The 20,915-nt window shown below is 38.4% G+C and overlaps 1 protein-coding gene across 1 annotated transcript in view; it reads right to left on the reverse strand.

The window, feature by feature from the left end:
- Window positions 1–20,915, reverse strand: part of tesmin (testis expressed metallothionein like protein) — a 160,107-nt gene that overhangs the window by 4,276 nt on the left and 134,916 nt on the right. The window contains exons 10-11 of the mRNA XM_073049356.1: window positions 9,063–9,200; window positions 4,893–5,074 (exon numbers count right to left, since the gene is read on the reverse strand). Coding sequence (XP_072905457.1) covers window positions 4,893–5,074; window positions 9,063–9,200 — 320 coding nt within the window. The remainder of the gene's footprint in view (window positions 1–4,892; window positions 5,075–9,062; window positions 9,201–20,915) is intronic.

Raw genomic sequence — 20,915 nt, forward strand, 5'->3', positions numbered from 1 at the left:
AAGAGACACAAGCCAGTTGCAGTCAGGTATGAAAGTGAACAAGAACAAAATTGCAATGTCTAAACAGAAATCCAACTGGCTAGAACAAACTGTCTTACCATTGTGGCAGGGGCTCATACACACTAGACTAATGCAAATTTAAAGGCAAGACTTGCAAAAAATACAACAAAATAGGATGGATACAAAGAGCATGTTGGGCAGACAAAAACAAATGAATTGTACAGGAAACAAAAATAGATTAAAATTCAAGTTGCATTTTCAAAGAGTTGATGAAAAATCTGATAATGACTGACATAGAACAGGCTAGCTTGACATTTACACTGTGAAAATTAGCAGTAGACAAAACATGGCTTATACCAGAAGTGAATGGAAAATTAATTACAATGGAATTGGACACTGACTGATTTGTTTCAGTCATTCCACAAAATGAGCTTGTACAGCATTTCAAAGATACTGAATTGAAGCTTACAGATATCCAACTAAGAAGATATATTGGTGAAAAGATAACTTGTGTGGGAATAACATTGGTAACAGTGAAATACAACCACCCTCAAGCCACATTGAGCCTTTATGTGGTAAAAATAGGAGGGCCAGCATTGTAGGGCATGATTGTCTGAGACAACTATAACTTGATTGAAGATCCATCCGCCATTTGCATGCTACATCACCTGCAATACAGTCAACTGAAAGTGAATTAAGAAAGGTACTGGATGATGCCATAGCAGTGTTCAAGGATGGCAGTGGAAAACTCAAATATTTCAAGGGGAAAACAGTATTAAAAGAAAATGCAACACCAAAGTTTTACTAAGTCCATCCTTGTACCATCCGTGATAAAGTAGCTGATGAGCTAAATCACATGGAGGCTGAAGGAATTCTTTTCAAGGTTGAGTAATAGTCCACAGACATGGCCAATTGTCCTAGAAGCCAAGAAGGCTAGGTGTATCAGGATCTCTGGTGATTTTAAAGACACCATCAATGCAGTACTGAAAATAGATCAACATCCTCTGCTCAGGATAAAGGATATCTTTGCAATACTCCTGCCTCAGCAAGGACTTGGACCCACTGCAATTTGCCTATCATCACAATGGTCTATGGCAGATGCAATCTCAATGACTCTTCACACGGCCTTTGATCACTTGGACAATACAAACACCTATGTCAAGCTGCTGTTCATTGACTATAGCTCAGTGTTTAACACTACCATTCCTACAGTCCTGATCAAAAAGCTACAGAGCCTGGGCCTCAGTAACTCCCTCTGCAATTGGATCCTCAACTTCCTAATCAGAAGACCACAATTTGTGCATATTGGTAATAACAAAATCAGAATCAGGTGTATTATCACCAGCATGTGACGTGAAATTTGTTAACTTAGCAGCAGTATTTCAATGCAATATATAATCTAGCTGAGAGAAAAAAAACATAATAATAAATAAACAAGTAAATCGATTAACTGTATTGAATAGATTATTTAGAAGTGTGCAAAAACATAAATACTGTATATTTTAAAAAGTGAGGTAGTGTCCAAAGCTTCAAAGTCCATTTAGGAATTGGATGGCAGAGGGGAAGAAGCTGTTCCTGAATCGCTGAGTGTGTGCCTTCAGGCTTCTGTACCTCCTGCCTGATGGTAACAGTGACAAAAGTGCATGCCCTGGGTGCTGGAAGTCTTTAATAATGGACGCTGTCTTTCTGAGACACTGCTTCCTAAAGATGTCCTGGGTACTTTGTAGGCTAGTGCCCAAGATGGAGCTGTCTAAATTTACAACCTTCTGCAGCTTCTTTCTGTCCTGTGCAGTAGCCCCTCCATACCAGACAGTGATGCAGCCTGTCAGAATGCTCTCCATGGTACAACTATAGAAGTTTTTGAGCGTATTTGTTGACATGCCAAATTGCTTCTAATATAGTGCTGTCTTGCCTTCATGACTACATCAATATTTTGGGACCAGGTTAGATCCTCAGAGATCTTGACACCCAGGAACTTGTCCACAATCAACTCTTTCATCTTACTGACGTTGAGTACCGGGTTATTGCTGCGGCACCATTCCACTAGTTGGCATATCTCACTCCTGCACACCCTCTCGTCACCACCTGAGATTCTACCAACAGTTGTTGTTATTGTCTACAAATTTGTAGATGGTATTTGAGCTATGCCTAGCCACACAGTCATATGTATAGAGAGAGTAGAGCAGTGGGCTAAGCACACACCCGAGGTGCACCAGTGTTGATCGTCAGCAAAGAGGATATGTTATCATCAATCCGCACTGACTGTGGTTTTCCGGTTAGGAAGTCAAGGATCCAGTTACAGAGGGAGGTACAGAGGCCCAGGTTCTGCAACTTCTCAGCACTAGAACACCTCAGGGAGGTGTGCTTAGCCCACTGCTCCAACTTTCTATACTCATGACTGTGTAGCAATATACCATCAAATACCATCCATAAATTTGTTGATGATACAATCATTGTTGGCAGAATCTCAGAAGGAAATGAGAGGGTGTACAGGAGTGAAATATACCAGCTAGTTGAGTACAGTAGTGTCACAGCACCAACAGTAAGACCAAAGAACTGATTGTGGACTTGAGAAATGGTAAGACTAAGGAACACAAACCAAACCTCATAGAGTGATCAGAAGTGGAGAGAGTGAGCAATTTCAAATTCTGGGTGTTAATATTTCTGAGGATCTAACCTGGTCTCAGTATACCAATGCAGCTATAAAGAAGGCAAGACAGCGACTATATTTCATTAGGAGTCTGAGATTTGGTTTGTCATCTAAAATATTTGAAAATTTTGACAAATGTACCGTGGACAGCATTCTAACAGGCTGCATCACTGGTGATATTAAATATGCATACATATATTTACTGTAATTTAAAAAAAATATTTATCATGTACTGCATTGTACTGCTGCTGCAAAGGTAACAAATTACACAACAAATGCCAGTGATATTAAACCTGATTCTGAAAAACAGTTCAACAAAGTGGACTTAGCTGAGGCTTATCTACAGATGGAGATGAAAGTACAGTCCAAAGTGTTTCTCCTCATAAACACTCACAATGGGCTTTATTGCTACAATAGGCTTATTTATAGAGTAGCATCTGCACCTGCACTCTGATAAAAAGCAATGGTCTAGGTGCTGCAAAGCTGCTCAGACACTCAGTGTTACCTAAATGACATCATCGTCACCAATGAGGATGACAAAGCGCACTTCCAAAACCTCAAAACAATGTTAAAAATATTAAAAGACAGTGGGCTCAGAGTACATTGCAACAAGTTTGAATTCTTTAAACTAAGCATCACTTACTGTGGTCACATCATTGACACACAAGATTTCGCAAGTGTACTGAGACAATTCAAGCAGTGGTGAATGTCCCAAGGCCAAAGGATGTGTCACAGCTGCAGTGCTTTATAGGATTTGTCAATTACATAACAGGTTCCTATGAAACCTGACTCCAGGGCTCCACCCTTGAATTCATTACTACTGATCAGGAAAAAAATGGGAATGGGCAAAACAGAGGGAGGTGGCTTTCCAATAGGCTAAGGAAATGGTGACATCATATACTATTGGAAGAGCTACATGCTGGTCGTCTAGGCATGGTCAGAATGAAAGTGTTGGCTCAAAGCTTTGTCTGGAGGCTTGGGATAAATCAGCAGATCGAGCAGCTTGCCATGCAATGTTCAGAATGCCAACACGTCCAGAAGCAAGGTGTCCACAGCTGTCAGAATCACTTCCTGCAGTCTCCGAGTCTACTCCTGCAACCACCACGGAGGAGGCCCCAGAACCTGAGATTATTTCACAGCCACAAGACCTACCTGCCAAGCAGACTGAACCCCCCCCCCCCCCACCCCCAGCCCTTGCCTGTCAGGAAAGATGTTATCCCACAATGATGAAATCTTTAGGCCTGAATGGGACAATTAAAAATTTACTATGAGTGTTTTTAATATTCAATTAATATTTGAGTGATATTGTAAATATTAATCTATTATTTGTTGTTTACATAATTCATGATGGGTTATATGTAAGAAGTACATGAATGGCATACGTCATTACACCACCACATCAAATATGTGGGCCTTAATGAAGAAAAACAAAGTAGATGTTATGCTGGGCTCCTGTGTTTTTCATTCAATTAGTTTCTGGAGTTATAAAACATTATGATATTTATCTTGCAAGCCTTTCATGCATCTTCAAGTATATTTCAAAGTGTATTACAAAAGTGGAATGCAGTTCATTTATTGTTTTAAGTACATAAATTGATTGCTGATTGTAAACCGCCATTTTACCACATCAGTTCCTGCACATTGTTTCGGTTGGGTATCTAGTGCCATCTTAGATTTTCATGAGTCATTATCAATGATGAATTGTGGATGATACCAATTTGCAGAAAAATAACAACACCAGCAAGAAAACCTTATACCTGATCATTTGAAGTAATGCTTAGACATCCTATGATTTATAGTGTATATCTACTCATCTTCCTTTTCACTTTTTTCTTCTAATTATAGGTCAGCAACCTAGGTATAGAACTAAATACATAAACATAAAAAGGAAAAGAATCCAAATGTGTAACATCTTGTAGCATGTAGACAAAATAGACCATATATGATGCTTGTTTGTGGGGGGATGATCAACAGTGAATGATTTTCTTCAGCCACGGTAAATGGGTATGGGAATCCAGAAACATTTGGAGGAAATTATTGATAGCTAGTATGCCGGTAATTTACAAGAAGTTGATCCTTTTTCTCTACCCTTTCACCTGTATAGCATACTGATGTTCAGAATTGAAGCTTAAATGTGAACAAAAAGCATACTGTAGCTGAATGAATGAGGAACTGTAGCAATATGCCATGTTAAAGTAGACAGTGGAATTTGAAAAGTGAAAAATAAATTCTGTTCAGTTACCGCTCTCTGTTCATTTTCACTTGTTTTCCATAGTTGAGTATTTCAGGAAAGAGATTTGTTCTAGGCTGACAAATGCTTATGTCGCTGAAATCAGGAATACTCATCAGTGTTCTCCTCTCAGGACTCTCTTCATAATTTCTGCATCCAATACACTTGCAAATAGAGGAGCACATTATTTTTGCCTGACAAAAGAAAGGGCAATGTTATCCATTATCCCCCATTCCATCAACACTCATGAAAGCATAACACATGCAATTCCATTATTATTTAATTCCCCACAAATTGAATGCATAAAATTAAATCATTCCTTGACAGTGGAATGTAATTTAATCTTGGTTCACTGCAACATCAGCAAATTGTTGACTCTATCTTGACCCAGTGATTTAATATACTCTGTCAATAAAAGAAGAGCTGTTGTCACAAAAAAAGGTAAAATACTATCATTCACATTGAACATTACAAGGTATCTGATATGGTTTTATAGAGAAAGGATTCTTCACAGTATTTTACTGAGTTTTTATTCTTTAAATTTAGAAGGTTTTCAGAATCAGTTTAGAATGATCTAGTATCTTGTGATTAGCAATCAAGAGCTAATCTTCTTCATACTTGAAGATGCCAGAAAATGACTATTTTGATAAAAACATTGAATCCCTCTATAAATATGACCTGGAATTTATGTTCTGACTTTATCTCTTTGATTCTCTGCAATTTTTAAACTGAGCTGAGCACTATTTCATCTCTCTGGTGGCAAATCTAATCCTCTGGTCCAAATGTTAATGAATTAAGATTTTAGTTATATTCTCTATTCTTTTCTACCACATGGACTATCGGTTATGTTTTATGAGTCCAGGTGAATTTGAGGTAACTGTGCTGACAGTAGGGTACTAATCACTTATTTGTTGCATGTCTACGATGGCTATTGATATTGATAGCATAGTCTGTTTAAATTAAAATCTACCACTGCTGCTCCATTTTCACCATTGCTTTTATCATTATTTCTGGAGGCATCTCTTTTTCCCCCCTGACGTTTATTACATTTGCTGATCTCTCCAAACATAGATTTTCCACTCAACAGTTTGCATTTCATTCAAAATATTAACTCATTTTGTCTAATTCAGAACAACTATTCATTCATGCTGGCTACCTTACTCTCTTCTCTCTCTTTTTTCTTGCTTCGCCCCATATTTCTGTTTTACAACATTTATAGTACAGTAGTAAAGCCATAGATAGGTGTACCCAGCTTTACGAATGTTTGCTTTACGTCACTTTGCTTTTACAAAAGACCTACATTAGTAACCTGTTTTCACATTACAAAGATGATTTTCACTTTTACAAAAATTTTTCCCATATAAATTAATGGTTCTTCACTTTACGCCATTTCGGCTTAAGAAAGGTTTCATAGGAACACTCTACCTTTGTGGGGGGGGGGGGGGGGGGACACACACCTGTATTTTGAGAATAGCAATAGGATGGCGCTAACTACTGCCTACAAAGATTTAGTGGACTTTGTGGCAGTACTCTAGTACTGGCCTTCCTCTGCTGCCACCTGCAGGAAACATTTGTCTTCCAAGAATAGTGAAATATTACACAAATAAAAAGGCTTTAAAACAAAACCTTTTGAGTTCTCTGTTCTATGTGGTGAGTTAATGGCTGATCTGGCGCCTAATGCATTATAGCCACCTACGTCCTGTTTTCCTTAATATATTTGATCATGTTTAATATTAAAATTGACCCAGCATCATTTACCATTTCTTGTGGAGTTCCACAGTGACTACTAGTTACTTGCAGGAGTGTTTCCCAAATTTATTCCTGAAAGATTTGTTCCACATTTTAGACAATGTCTCTCAGCCTAGATTCTGCAAAAGTGGAAATAATATCTTGCTCTCTTTTTTACTGATACTCCTTGGCAACTGAGGCTCCAGTTATAAGGAGTGATTAAATGGGCTGGGTTTATTCTTATGGAACATTGGAGGCTGAGTGGTTTATAAAATTAGGAGAGGCATAGATAAGACAGATGGTCAGAATATTTATCCAGGACAGGGAAGTAAAAACTAGAGAGCGCAGGTTTAAGGCAAGCAGGGAATAAATTAAAAGAGATCTCAAGAATAAATTTTCACAGAGAAGGTGATATAATGGCAAAGTTTAAAGGGCATTTGGAACTTAGATATGAAAGACAGAGGGATACAGGGCTAATGTAGGCAAATGGAATTAGTGTAGATAGGCATCACATTTGGCGTGGATGAGGTGGGCTGAAAAGACTTGTTTCAATACTGTGGGATTCAATGATTCTGAGAACTACAAACAAAACATTCTCAACCTTCTAAACTTCAGGTAATAAACTGAGAATTTGTTTAATCTGTTCTCTTTGTCATCAGATATCAATGTGGTACATCACTACTACACTTCTTTCTAAGACCATCTCTACTTCCCTAAATGTGGGGCCCAAAAGTGCTCGCATGTGTGTTGCATACAGACATTTTTTAAATTAAACTCAAATACTACCTTTTGTGCTTCAGATATGAAGATTATATTCCATTATTTCCTGTACCTATCTATATTTTAACAATACATGCACATGTAATCCCAAAAAATATTTGGATCTCCACCTTTAATTTTCTCCTATTTATAAAATACTATCTTTCTCACACGTGTCTACATTTAACTCATTTTGCTTTAGATGTGTCAGTATGTTTGATCCGCTAGGCAGCATTGGTACAACCAGTAGAACCCCTGCCATACAATGCCAGAAACCCAAGTTCAGTTTTCACTTCCTATACCATCTGTTTAGAGATTGCTTGCTGTCTAGTTGACCAGCTGGGTTTCTTCTGGGTATTCCAGTTTCTTCCCACATTCCAGAGGTGGAGGTTGGTCGATTACGTGGTTGCTCTACATTGCCCCTAGTGTGTAGGTGAGTGACTGTTTTGTAGAGATGTGGGTGAATTAAAAGCAGAATTAATATAGGATTAGTTTAAATGGGTGGTTGATGGTTGATGTGGACTCGATGGGCCAAAATGCCTATATCTGTGCTGCAGTCCTTTCTGATTCTCTTAATATTTCTTTGTATCTTATGTATCTTTGTATTCCTCCCGAAACTTCTGCATGGAGTGCTGCCTAATTGCATGTCAACATCAAACTTGGATCTGTGACTGAATGTACCATCATCTGAATTGTTTAGAAGCACAAATTGCAGCACATCCTCCATGCACTTCATGTTCTTTATTCCTTCTCTCTGCTGTTTCACTGATTCCAGTCAACAAGTCAATAATTGAACTTCAGTTCCATGATCTCTGAGAGCTTAGTCTTAAACAAGGAATGTTATTAAATACTTTCTGGAAATCCCTTTGTATAACAAACATAAGCAATCAGCTCTTCAAGAATTTCAGTCTGTTTTACCACATATGTTGGGCAGCAATTATGATTTAGTATGGTGTTAAAGATCATTTGAACCTCAGCATTTTTAAGCTTTTCAATGGTTTTTGCAACAAATGGTCTTGTTGACATCAAACATCTGATTCTAAGATGATTGCAGTGGTATCTTGCTAAATCATAATTGCTGCAGAACGTACTGGGCAAAATAGACTGAAATTCTTGAAGAGTAGGATGTCATGGAAAGGCAGTTCCAGGAGGCATTTGATAACATTCCTCATATGAGACTGTAAGCTCACTGGTACATTGGTAAATTGGTTTATTATTGTCATTTGATTGAGGTAGAGTGAAAAAACTTTGTTTTGCATGCCACCTATAATGAGCATTTCATTATATTAGTGTATTGAAGTAGTATAAGGGAAAAATAACAGAATGCAGAATCAAGTGTTACAGTTACAGAGGAAGTCCCATCAACAGCTTCTATATGTAATCTTCCATCGATTTGGGCCTATTTCCTTGCTGGGTAACTCTTGTGACTCTAGATGCCAGAATTGTTATCATTCTTACAGGATAATGATTACAAACCTTGATCGCCTTGTCATCATTACAACAGGAAATATTAGGCAAAATATTAATATTAGGCAAAATAAAATATTACATATGTTTTCAGCAATTTTGTTGCCAATATTGATTCTACTTACCATCTGGACATTACATCAAGCTAACACTATTTTTTTGTAGATCTGTTCTTTTAGTATGTTATAAAGGAGAAAAAGAAGACTTCACCAATTCCATTTGGCTCACCTCATAACATTCACAATAATTTTTTAGACATCCTGAGCGTTTACAGTTACAGCCCTTGTTGTGCCGTAACTTGATTTCTCCCAGCATCCCTTTTCCTATTTTTGGCCTGAAGGCTTCAGGGTTCCGATCTAAACAAGCCTGAAGTAGCAGAAAGATGTTATGTGATAGAAACTGCAATTTTTTTTACTGACTTTTCTTTCAGCTCTTAGATTAACAGTTACAGACATTGCTATATGTAAATCAATGGGTATTGTCACACGTATATGCCAGTTGTCTGTATTTCACCCAAACCTCAGATGATCAGCTGTAGTGTTCCTTGTCTTACATTTGTGAAAGTAGATGAGCACCATTTTGCAGTCCAAAGTCCCACGGTTCTTTTCAGAAATCAATGGTTCTACACAATAAGGAAATTAATTTTCATAAGTTCAGGAATTTCCATCCACTGTGCAATGGACTTCAATGCTCAACACCTGGATCTGTCAGAGATAGGAGTAGAGGTCATTGGCTGGTGATAGTCAGCAACCAGAAGCTTTGTTACTTGGCTTTAGTTTCAAAATCAGATGTTGTATTAAGTCATTTTCACAATTATGCTCAAGCTATGGTAAAGGGCTTACACAGGCAAAGAGATGCCATCATTTACTTATTGGATTCTGGGAAAACCTAAGTTTAGAATGATGTTTAGATTTAGAAAATAAGTTTAGATTTTCAAAAGGCTTTTGACAAGTTGTGGGTTTTATGTGTTCTGATGGTCTTCTTCCTTTTGCAAAATGTCCTGTGATCATTCATAGATATTAGTGAGTACTTTTCAACACAAATGCAGGAATCTTAGGCTACATCCACACTACGCCGGATAAATCCATAACCGAAGCTTTTGCTCTTCGTTTTTACCCTCTGTCCACACTAAAACGACGTTTTCGTCTCCTGAAACCGGAGCTTTTCAAAAACGCTTTCCAAGGTGGATATTTTTGAAAACGCTGCTCGGGCAGATCAGTGTGGATGGGGTAACCGGAGATTTCTGAAAAAGCTATCAGACGGCAGCGCGCTATTTCATTGTTTTCTTGAACGCAACCTAACAATTTCAGAACAGATGGCAATGAGACTGAAGCCAGAAGAGTTAGAAATGTACTCACCAAATACTTTGACCCAGAACTTACTGAATAAATAAGTATAATCACTTTGCCCTGTTTTCTGTCCTTGCTCATATGAAGGTGGTTTACCTATTTATGCAAGTACTTCTCTGACAATAGATGTGTAACAGCCTAATGTAACATTGTATGGAAATACAAGATAACACTGATGCAGACTTGTTTTATACATTTAACAAAGTGCTTTATTAATGCAACAGAGTTCGTTAGTTTTTCAATGTTCATCGTCAGCCGGGTCAATCTGTCCGTGAACTCCCTGTCGGTTGCCTCCGTATGTTCCAGTATTTGTTTTTTTTAGTTTTAAGTTCTCCTGCGTGAGAGCCAACAGCTGTCCATTGTTTTAAGTTTTTCTAGTCTGTAACTACACAAATGCGCACTTCTACGGCGAGATTCGACACCAAACATGTCGCTCGTTTTCAGTAGATGTGTCCTGTTATTGAAGAATAAAGTTGCAACGTTTGCTGTGTGGCCAGAACTATGTGACCAGCCTTGTGTTTGCTATTTACTGTGTATCCAGCTTATTATCCAGAATGTAATCTCTGTATTGTCTCTGTACTATTGAACACATCAGTGCCTTGAGAATGTAGTTAACAGTGAAAGTAAGCTCAGTGCCTTAAGAATGTAGTTAACAGTGAAAGTAAGCTCAGTGCCTTAAGAATGTAGTTAACAGTGAAAGTAAGCTCAGTGCCTTAAGAATGTAGCTAACAGTGAAAGTAAGCATGTAGAGATAACGGTGGTAGACGGGATCGTGGAGTGGTGTGATGGTATGGGGGCCAGTCAAGGTCGGGAAGGGGGACACGTGTTCCAAGGAATAGACTAGACAGGATCGTGCGATGGTGTGATGGTGTGAGAACCAGTCAAGGCACTAGAACAAGTATATGCCAATGAAACTAAGATAAGAAATTACTATAAAGAATACTGTGAACTAGGCTTGGCAGACAATTAGTGACACGCTCATTAATTCTCTCAGCTTTTGTTTACAAATAAAGGCTTAAACTTCTCGAAGAACCTTCTGCATCTCCTGGTTATTTCAAGAAACCATGACACTGTGCATGCGCAGGAGGCGATTCGCCGAAATCTCCGTTTCAGTGTGGATAGAAATATTTTCAAAAACGCATCGTGTGGACGCCTATCGTTTTTACGCGAAACCAGCATTTTCAAAATTATCCGGTCTAGTGTGGATGTAGCCTTAAACTCCATTTCCCTGTTTGAAAGACAGCCTGAATTGTGAAAGCGCATGTGCACATCTACAACATTAGCATTTTCCCTACAGTTACATAGACTCAGCAGGGAGAGAGTGGGTGATCTTAAGACAAACTAGAAGGAGGAGTACAAGCACTGCAGAAATACTATGAGTGTGTGAAATCAGAAGTAAATGCACATTTTGCATGATTCAGCTACATGAGATCAGTAGCATGGTCATTGGTCTTTGACAGTGTTAGGCAAATTGATAGGATATTCAGAAAGGATATGGAATACTTAGCTTTGCAAATAGCAACAACGGATGCAAAAGTAAGATGTGTTATTATTTTACAAATATCAGTTGATACTAATCTGAAGAATTGTGCACAATCCAGACACTTTACAAACAGATCTGAAGGATTTAGAAATCTACAATTACATGGGACATAAATGGCATATTAAGGAGAGGTTGTGAATTGCTGACTTTGCTGGAAAGATGGTTTCAATTGGTTAGAGGACCAGTCACTAGCAGATACAGATTTAAAATAATTGCTGAAAAAGAGATAAGGTGAATTTGGAATGCATTGCCTAATAGGATATGAAATGTTTCTAAATAAGAGTTGATCATTACTTAGAAAGGGAATAGTAGACAGGGTTATGGTGTTGGAGCAGGCCAATTAAATTAATTGATATCTGTTGTTGAAAATTTGTGCAAGCACAATGGGTCCAGCTCTTGTAGAGTGTAATTCTACCACTAGGAGAAAACCAGAATTGTGTAGTAAAGAATGAAAATTTTAAGAGGAATTCCAAAAAGGTGAACAGTTTGAAGGGAGTAGAGGATCAGAGGGGAATCTAGTGATGTAGTCCACATTGCCATTAGCCTTCAGTTAAGTAAAGAGGTTGAAGTTGGAATTCTTGGAACAGAACATCAGAAGGAGATCTAACAGAGCTTTCCTAAATGATGAAAGAAAAACTGTTCACCAGTGTAAATGGGTCAGTAAACTGAACTCATAATTTAAAATAAGTAGAAAAGAAAATGCAAGTTCTTCCAAGATTATGGCAGGGTTACATGTGTGTGAGCTGTTTGTAAACAGGCCAGTTTGCAAATTGGAAAATACAACTGCTAAATGATTCCCACATTAAAGAAGATGTCTGCATTCCCACAGGAACCATCAAATCTGTCCTAGCGGTCCACCAAATGCTTGCTCATATATATCGTCTGCACACAATAGTGTGTTTGTAAACTGGGAACCACCTATTAGGGCAATTAAATTATTTTGCATGGATTTGTTTAAGTTATAGAATGGACGCTGAGAATTGTAGAAAGAGCTTCATTGGAAAATTTCAATAATCACTTGTATGAGTATGAAAAAATACTAATTTGTCAAGAGTATGAGAGTAATTAAAACAGATTGTCTAATTCCTTTAAAGAATAATCATGGCATCTTACTTTGATTTTATATTCAATATAAAGACAATTTTACAAATGTCTAGCTGTAGAGATGGTATGAAAAATGAATAAAGCAGTTTAATCCAGTTCCTACTATGCTCTGTGGTTATAATCAAGAAGTCCATGGTTTAGCACTCTGATAAGTGATGCTCTAAAATAGCTAATACAAAATGTTTCTCTGAGATAAGTGCTCAGATAACTTTCAGGGTCAGAATAGGCATTGGAACATCGTATGGATGTAGAATAGTTAAATTTAAAGATAAGATCTAATCCAGGTGTCTTGATTTCCTAGAAGGAAAGTCTTTCCTTAGCTGGGCATTGACTTTCTTCACACTACCATGCAAAGTACGTAATCACAATACAACATTACACCTCAGTGATTTAATTAACTAGTCTGCTGTACTACAGAAGGAGAAAACGTTGTTTGATCTCCAATATAAAATTAAAACCTTGGCATCGTTGGTGAAATAAATTAACGTACAGAGGATTCCAGTTAGCCGACGCATCAGGACCAGTATATTTTGCTGCAGTTTAACTGCTGCCTCAATTAGCTGGAAGTTTCATGGAAATATTTAAAAAGATAAAAGGATAAATTGTGGCGACCCACTTCCTAGCGCACTCGAACCGGCTCACAAATAGCCAGCACAAAGGCCAGTCCCAAAAGGGCGCTAGGTCTGCTCCACCAACAAAGGGAAAAGCCCGCACGGGACTGTGAATACGTGCCCCCTACAGCATCCACGCCCAGGGAGGGCGGGATCAGGGAGGCTTTAAAGCGAGGCCACGAAGTTCGAATAAAATCTTTTTTAACTGCAGTTTACCGACTCTGTGTCGTTATTTCAGCGCTGCGTGTAGCACACCGCTACAAAATTACCATTTAATTGAGTAAAAAATTATATATTTAAATGAAATACAGAATAAATTAGAACATTGCCAGAACTTCTGCAGTGCTATAGAACTGTGTATTAGTTCCCAATAGTTAACAATGGAGGAATTCATTCACTGTACGCCGGTGTGTTCAAAAATTTTGATTGACTATAAATGAACAAAGTCAGTGCAGACATCTAGTCCACATAGTGCATTACCTTCATACAGTGCTTTGATGATTGTATCCTCCAAATCTTCATTTTCATTGTAACAATCAAGATGATTGTCAATATCTTGAAATTATTCATAGTTCCTAACTTTTTAAGTAGTAGAATTGTTTCATTTTCACTCCTGGCCCTTTTCTGACATCTCCAAGCCTGAATGCTTGAAACCGCAGTAAACAAAACAGTTCTGAATTGTCTTACAGTTTATTACTCGCCAACTGTTAATGACAAAAATCACTGCTTTTTGAACACAAACTTGCAAGTGATGCTATTTTAAACAATTTGCTCCAAGCATGGAGTAGTCTAATGGCCACTCAACATGCACACAACTAATGCTAGTTAGAAAATGTTCGGCAACAGTCACCTGCCCCAATTAAACAGCATAGTGTCCCAAATAAACAAAGGGAATCCCGGCTATTTTCTTGATCTGTTTTTGTTCTTTGGGAGTTGTCCCAAATAAACAGCTGTCCCAATTAATCAATGGCCCAATTAACCAGAATTCACCGTATTTACTAAGCCTGCAGACCAGTGTTATTGTCTAACCAGAAAACTGGAGAAAAAAGGAAAGCAATAAGATTGGAGTTAGACTTATGCTGTGTATTTAATATTACAGTAGTATTTGAGTAATATTGTAAATACATTTTTAATTAAGCATTCTTTGTTGTTCACTTAATTCATTTGGGTAAAATGTACGAAGTACATGAATGGCATAAGACATTATGACACCATATCATTAGTGTGCCCCTCATCAAAGCAAAAATGAAGTACTAACACATGTCTGAGATTTCATGTTTATCTTTTAACAGCACAGCATTTTTTTCTTCGGAAGGGGGAGAGAAAAACGGTCAATTTAACAAAAAAGCACAAAACAAAATAAATTCATGGGTTCACAAACAGTGAGTAATGGGTGACAATAGGAAGAATTTTTTTAAAAGACCAGAAATGGCAGGCTACATCAGAAATAAAGACGCTCTTGATTGCACAACAGGTAACTGGACTACGTATACTGAACAAATTGAACAATATTTTGAAGCAATTAACATAGCCAATGAAAAGTGAGTGCCAGTGTTATTGGTGGAAAAACATAACATTTGCTTAGAAGTTTGACTGCTCCAAGCAAACCAGCTGCAATTAGCTTTGCAGGGACATAACTCAGGAACATTTAGAACTGAAACTATTGTTGACTGCAGAATGCTACAAGTTTCATAAGTGGACTCAAAAAGAAGGGGAATCTATTTCAGCTTGCATGGCTGAAATGAAGAAATTATCTGAGTATTGCCAGATCAATAATTGGTTTAATGATGCACCAAGAGATCATTTAGTTTATGGAATCTTACAAGAAAGCATTCAAAAACAGCTACTAACTGAAGCACAACTCATATTTAAAAGAGCAGTTGAAATCACTGTATCAATCAAAACAGCAGCCAGAGACACAAGTGAGTGCATTCAGCTATGAAAGTGAGCATGAACAAAATTTCAAAGTCTAAACAGAAACCTGACTGGCTAGAACAAATTGTCTTACTGTTGTGGCAGGGGCTCATACACACTAGACTAATGCAAATTTAAAGACAAGACTTACAAAAAATGCAAAAAAAAGTAGGATAGAAACCAAGAGCATGTTGGGCAGACAAAAACAAATGAATTGAACAGGACACAGAAAAAGATAAAAATTCAAGTTGCAGTTTCAAAAAGAGTTGATGAAAAACATTGATGAAAAATCTGATGAGAGTGACTTACAACTAGCTAGCCTTGACATTTACACTGTGAAAATTAGCAGTAGACAAGAAATATGGCGTACACCAGAAGTGAACGGAAGATTAATTACAATGGAATTGGACACTAGCTTGGCTGTTTCAGTCATTCCACAAAATGAGTTTGAACAGCATTACAAAGATACTGAATTGAAGTCTGCAAATATCCAACTAAGAAGTTATACTGAAGAAAATGTAACTTTGTGAGATTGACATTTGTAACAGTGAAATACAACACCAACAAGCCAAATTGGGCTTGTATGTGGTAAAAACAGGAGGGAAGAATAGTGAGGCTGTGATTGGCTGCACAACTACAACTTGATTGGATATCCACCCACAATTTGCTTGCCACATCCCCTGCAAGAGTCAACTGAAAGTGAAATTAAGAAAGTGTTCAAGGATGACATTGGAAAACTCAAACATATCAAGGGTAAAACAGTGTAAAATGAAAATGTGACCCCAAGTTTTACAAAACCCATCTGGTTCCTTATACCATCTGTGATGAAGTAGCTTGTAAGCAAGATGACATGGAGGCTGAAGGAATTTTTTCCAAGCTTAAGTGGAGCCCTTGGGATGGGTCTGTGGTGATTTTAAGGTAACCATCAACTCAGTGCCGAAGGTACAGTAGATCAATACCCTCTGCCCAGGATAGCTGATAACTTTGCAAACCTTTCTGGAGGAAAATACTTCAGCAAAGTGGACAGCTGAGGCCTACCTACAGATGGAGATGAAAGAAAAATCCAAAGTGTTTCTCACCATAAATACTCACAAAGAGCTTTATCACTCTAATAGGCTTATTTCAAGAGTAGCGTTTGCACCTGCACTCTGGCAAAAAGCTATGAACCAGGTGCTGCAAGCTGCCCAGATGACATCATTGTTTCTGGTGAGGATGACAAGAAACATCTCCAAAATCTCAAGACAGTGTTAAAAATATTAGATGAATATCAGCTCAGAGCATATTGCAACAAGTGGGGATTCTTTAAACCAGGCATCACTTACTGTGGTCAAACCATTGATACATAAGGTTTACAAAGTGTACTGAGAAAATTCAAGCAGTGGTGGATGCCCCAAGAATACAGGATGTTTCACAGTTGTGCTCCATTATAGGATTAGTCAATTACTGTAACAGGTCCTGCCAAACCTGGCTCATGTGCTCCACCCCTTGAACTCATTACTACAGATCGTGAAGAGATGACAAAGGAGTGTGAGGTGGCTTTTCAAAAGATAAAGAAAACAGTGGTATCAGACATTGTACTCACACATTATGATCCACATCACCTAGTAGAGCTTGCCTGTGCCACCTTGCCTTAAGGTATAGATTCAAAGTAAAGTAAATGTTGTATTTTATTATCAACGTACATATAAGTCAGCACATGAAACCCTGAAGTTCTTTTTCATGCTGGCATACGCAGCAAATCTATAAAATAATAACTATAACAGGATCAATGAAGGATCAAGTATGGCATAGAATACAACAAACTGCAAATGCAAGTATAAATAAATAGCAATAAATAACAAGAGCATAAAATAACAAAGTAAAGAGTCCTTAAAGTGAGATCATTGGTTGTGGGAACATCTCAACAGAGAGTGTAGTTATCCCTTTTTGTTCAAGAGCCTGATGTTTGAGGGGTAGCAATTGTTCTTGAACCTGGTGGGATGAGTCCTGAAGCTCTTATACCTTCTACCTGATGAGAAAAGAGCATAGTGAGGATCTCTGATGATGGATGCTGATTTCCTATGACAGCATTTCATGGAGGTGTGCTCAATGGTTGGGAGGGTTTTTAACCATGATATACTGGGCCGAATCCACCACCTTTTTAAGGATTTTCCATTCAATGGCACTGGTGTTCCCATAGCAGGCCATGATGCAGCCAGTCAATGCACTTTCCACTACACATCTATAAAAGTTAGTCAAAGTTTTTGATGACATGCAGAATCTTCGCAGACTCCTAAGGAAGTAGAAGCATGTCATGCTTTCTTTGCAATTACACTTCTATGATGGGTCGAGGACAGGTCCTCTGAGATAGTAACACCTAGGAATTTAAAGTTACTGACCCTCTCCACTTCTGATCCTCCAAAGAGAACTGGCTCATGTACCTCTGGTTTCCCTCTCCTGCAGTCATGTCACATGTTATGAGTGATGGAAATGAATGCCCCATAGACTTTGCAGAGAAAAGTTATGCACAGATTGACAGAGAAGCCTTAAGTCTGGTTTGGGGTGTAAAACGTTTCACCAGTACCTGTATAGGAGAGATCATCAACCACTAGAGTCCATTTTCAACCCACAGAAGAGTGTCTACTGATAGCAGCAGCATGAATGATGGACTCTGCTTCTTGGATGATACAATTACATGATTGAATTCAAGAGGACAACTAATCATGGAAATACTGATGGATTTTCCCTTTTACCATTGGAAAAGGAAATAACTGAAAAACTTTTTATAAAAGAGGACACTCCTCTTGTCATAAAATCAAATGCAAATTCGATGCAAATCAAAAGTCTCCCCATTACATCAGAAATTATCAAAGGGAAATTAGAAAAGACCCCACACTGTATCAGGTTTACATGGCAACTCAAAATGCCTGGAATGTGCAGCCAAAACTCCAGTTCCCCATTTTTACCAGCGCTAAAATGAACTTGCCCTTAACGGAAGTTGCCTTATAAAGGGATAGAGAGTTTTTGTACTATCCAAACTGAGAGTTAAATTGTTGGATGAGCTACATGCCAGTTATTTAGGCATGGTAAATTAAAGAAATGGCTCGTAGCTTTGTCTGGTGGCCTGAAATAGATCAGCAGATTGAGCAGCTTGCCATGTACTGTTTAGAATACCAACACATTCAGAAGATGCCAAGAGCAGCACCTCTCCATCCCTGGCAATGGGCTACATTGCCCTGGTAGAAATGGAAGGTGTCCAGAGTTGTCAGAACCACTTCCTGAAGTCCCAGAGTCAACTCCTACAACCACCATGGAGGAGGCCCCAGAACTGAGATTGTTTCACAAGTCTCTCCTGTCACTCCTTGTCAGGAAAGACATAATCCCACAAGAGTGAGAATCCTCCACAGAGATGAAATCTTTAGGCCTTAATGGCACAACTTAAAATTGACCCCGCTGTGGATGTCTATATCATCATCATCATCAGATGCCATGCCCAGTTTGAGCTTTGATTGCCATGGCCCACACACTCCTATTTTGGGTCAAGTGGATCAATTCATTGGTATTCATTTCCAGTTCTCTGGCTGCTGTCTCCATCGTCATTTGTCTTTGCCTTCTTCTTGCTTTCTTCCCTTCAATCTTTCTAATATTACCGTGCATTCTAACTGCTCTTTCCTAATCACATGTCTAATGAAATTACATTGCCTTTTCATCATCTCATACATTATTTCTCTTTTTGTGTTTGCTCTGGTCATGACAGCCTCGTTAGATATTCGTTTCGTCCATGATATTCTTTGCATCCTCCTCAAAAACTACATCTCTGCTGCTTCAATTTGTTTCCTCATGTTACTAGATATCTTCCAACATACTGAACCATATAACATAACTGGATAAACGTAACATTTCAGTACTCTGAGGCAGGTTGTCATGCCAAGTTTAGTGTTAGTCAGTATATTCTTCATTCTCGTAAAGGTGTCTTTTACCATCCCTATTCTTCTTTTGAAGTCCATGTTGCACCTGCCATCTCATGTCACCCAGCTTCCTAAGTAGCAAAAGTTCTGTAATTGTTTTCTATCTTCCCTGTTCATTCTCAGCCTGCAGATAAGATTCTCCTTCTTTTTGGAAATCACCATACATTTGTATTTTTGCAATTGATGGGTAGACCCATTTTTGTACTTTCTTCAACAACTGTATCAATTAAGTTTTGTAGTTCTTCCTCCATACTTGCAATTAACAGTGTCCAAATATAACCATATAACAACTACAGCACAGAAACAAGCCATCTCGGCCCTTCTAGTCCATGCCGAACGCTTATTCTCACATAGTGCCACTGGCCTGCACTCAGCCCATAACCGTCCATTCCTTTCCTGTCCATATTCCTATCCAATTTTACTTTAAATGACAATACCGAACCTGCCTCTACCATTTCTACTGGAAGCTCGTTCCACACAGCTACCACCCTCTGAGTAAAGAAATTCCCCCTTGTGTTACCCCTAAACTTTTGCCCCCTAGCTCTCAACTCATGTCCTCTTGTTTGAATCTCCCCTACTCTCAATGGAAAAAGCCTATCCATGTCAACTCTATCTATCCCCCTCATAATTTTAAATACCACTATCAAGTCCCCTCTCAACCTTCTGCACTCCAAAGAATAAAGGCCTAACTTGTTCAACCTTTCCCTGTAACTTAGGTGCTGAAACCCAGGTAACATTCTAGTAAATCTTCTCTGTACTCTCTCTACTTTGTTGACATCTTTCCTATAATTTGGTGACAAGAACTGTACACAATACTCCAAATTCAGCCTTACTAATGCCTTGTACAACTTTAACATTACATCTCAACTCCTATACCCAATGCTCTGATTTATAAAGGCAAGCATACCAAAAGCTTTCTTCACCACCCTATCCACATGAGATTCCACCTTCAGGGAACTATGCACCATTATTCCTAGATCACTCTGTTCTACTGCATTCTTCAATGCCCTACCATTTACCATGTATGTCCTATTTGGATTATTCCTACCAAAATGTAGCACCTCACACTTATCAGCATTAAACTCCATCTGCCATCGTTCAGCCCACTCTTCTAACTGGCCTAAATCTCTCTGCAAGCTTTGAAAACCTACTTCATTATCCACAACGCCACCTACCTTAGTATCATCTGCATACTTACTAAAAAAATTTACCACCCCATCATCCAGATCATTAATGTATATGACAAACAACACTGGACCCAGTACAGATCCCTGAGGCACACCACTAGTCACCGGCCTCCAACTTGACAAACAGCTATCCACCACTACTCTCTGGCATCTCCCATCCAGCCACCGTTGAATCCATTTTACTACTTCAACATTAATACCTAACAATTGAACCTTCCTTACTAACCTTCCGTACGGAACTTTGCCAAAGGCCTTACTGAAGTCCATATAGACAACATCCACTGCTTTACCCTCGTCAACTTTCCTCGTAACCTCTTCAAAAATTCAGTAAGATTTGTCAAACATGACCTTCCACGCACAAATCCATGCTGCCTGTTCCTAATCAGACCCTGTCTATCCAGATAATTATATATACCATCTCTAAGA

Source organism: Hemitrygon akajei, chromosome 6, assembly GCF_048418815.1.
Source record: "Hemitrygon akajei chromosome 6, sHemAka1.3, whole genome shotgun sequence".
Lineage (NCBI taxonomy): Eukaryota > Metazoa > Chordata > Chondrichthyes > Myliobatiformes > Dasyatidae > Hemitrygon > Hemitrygon akajei.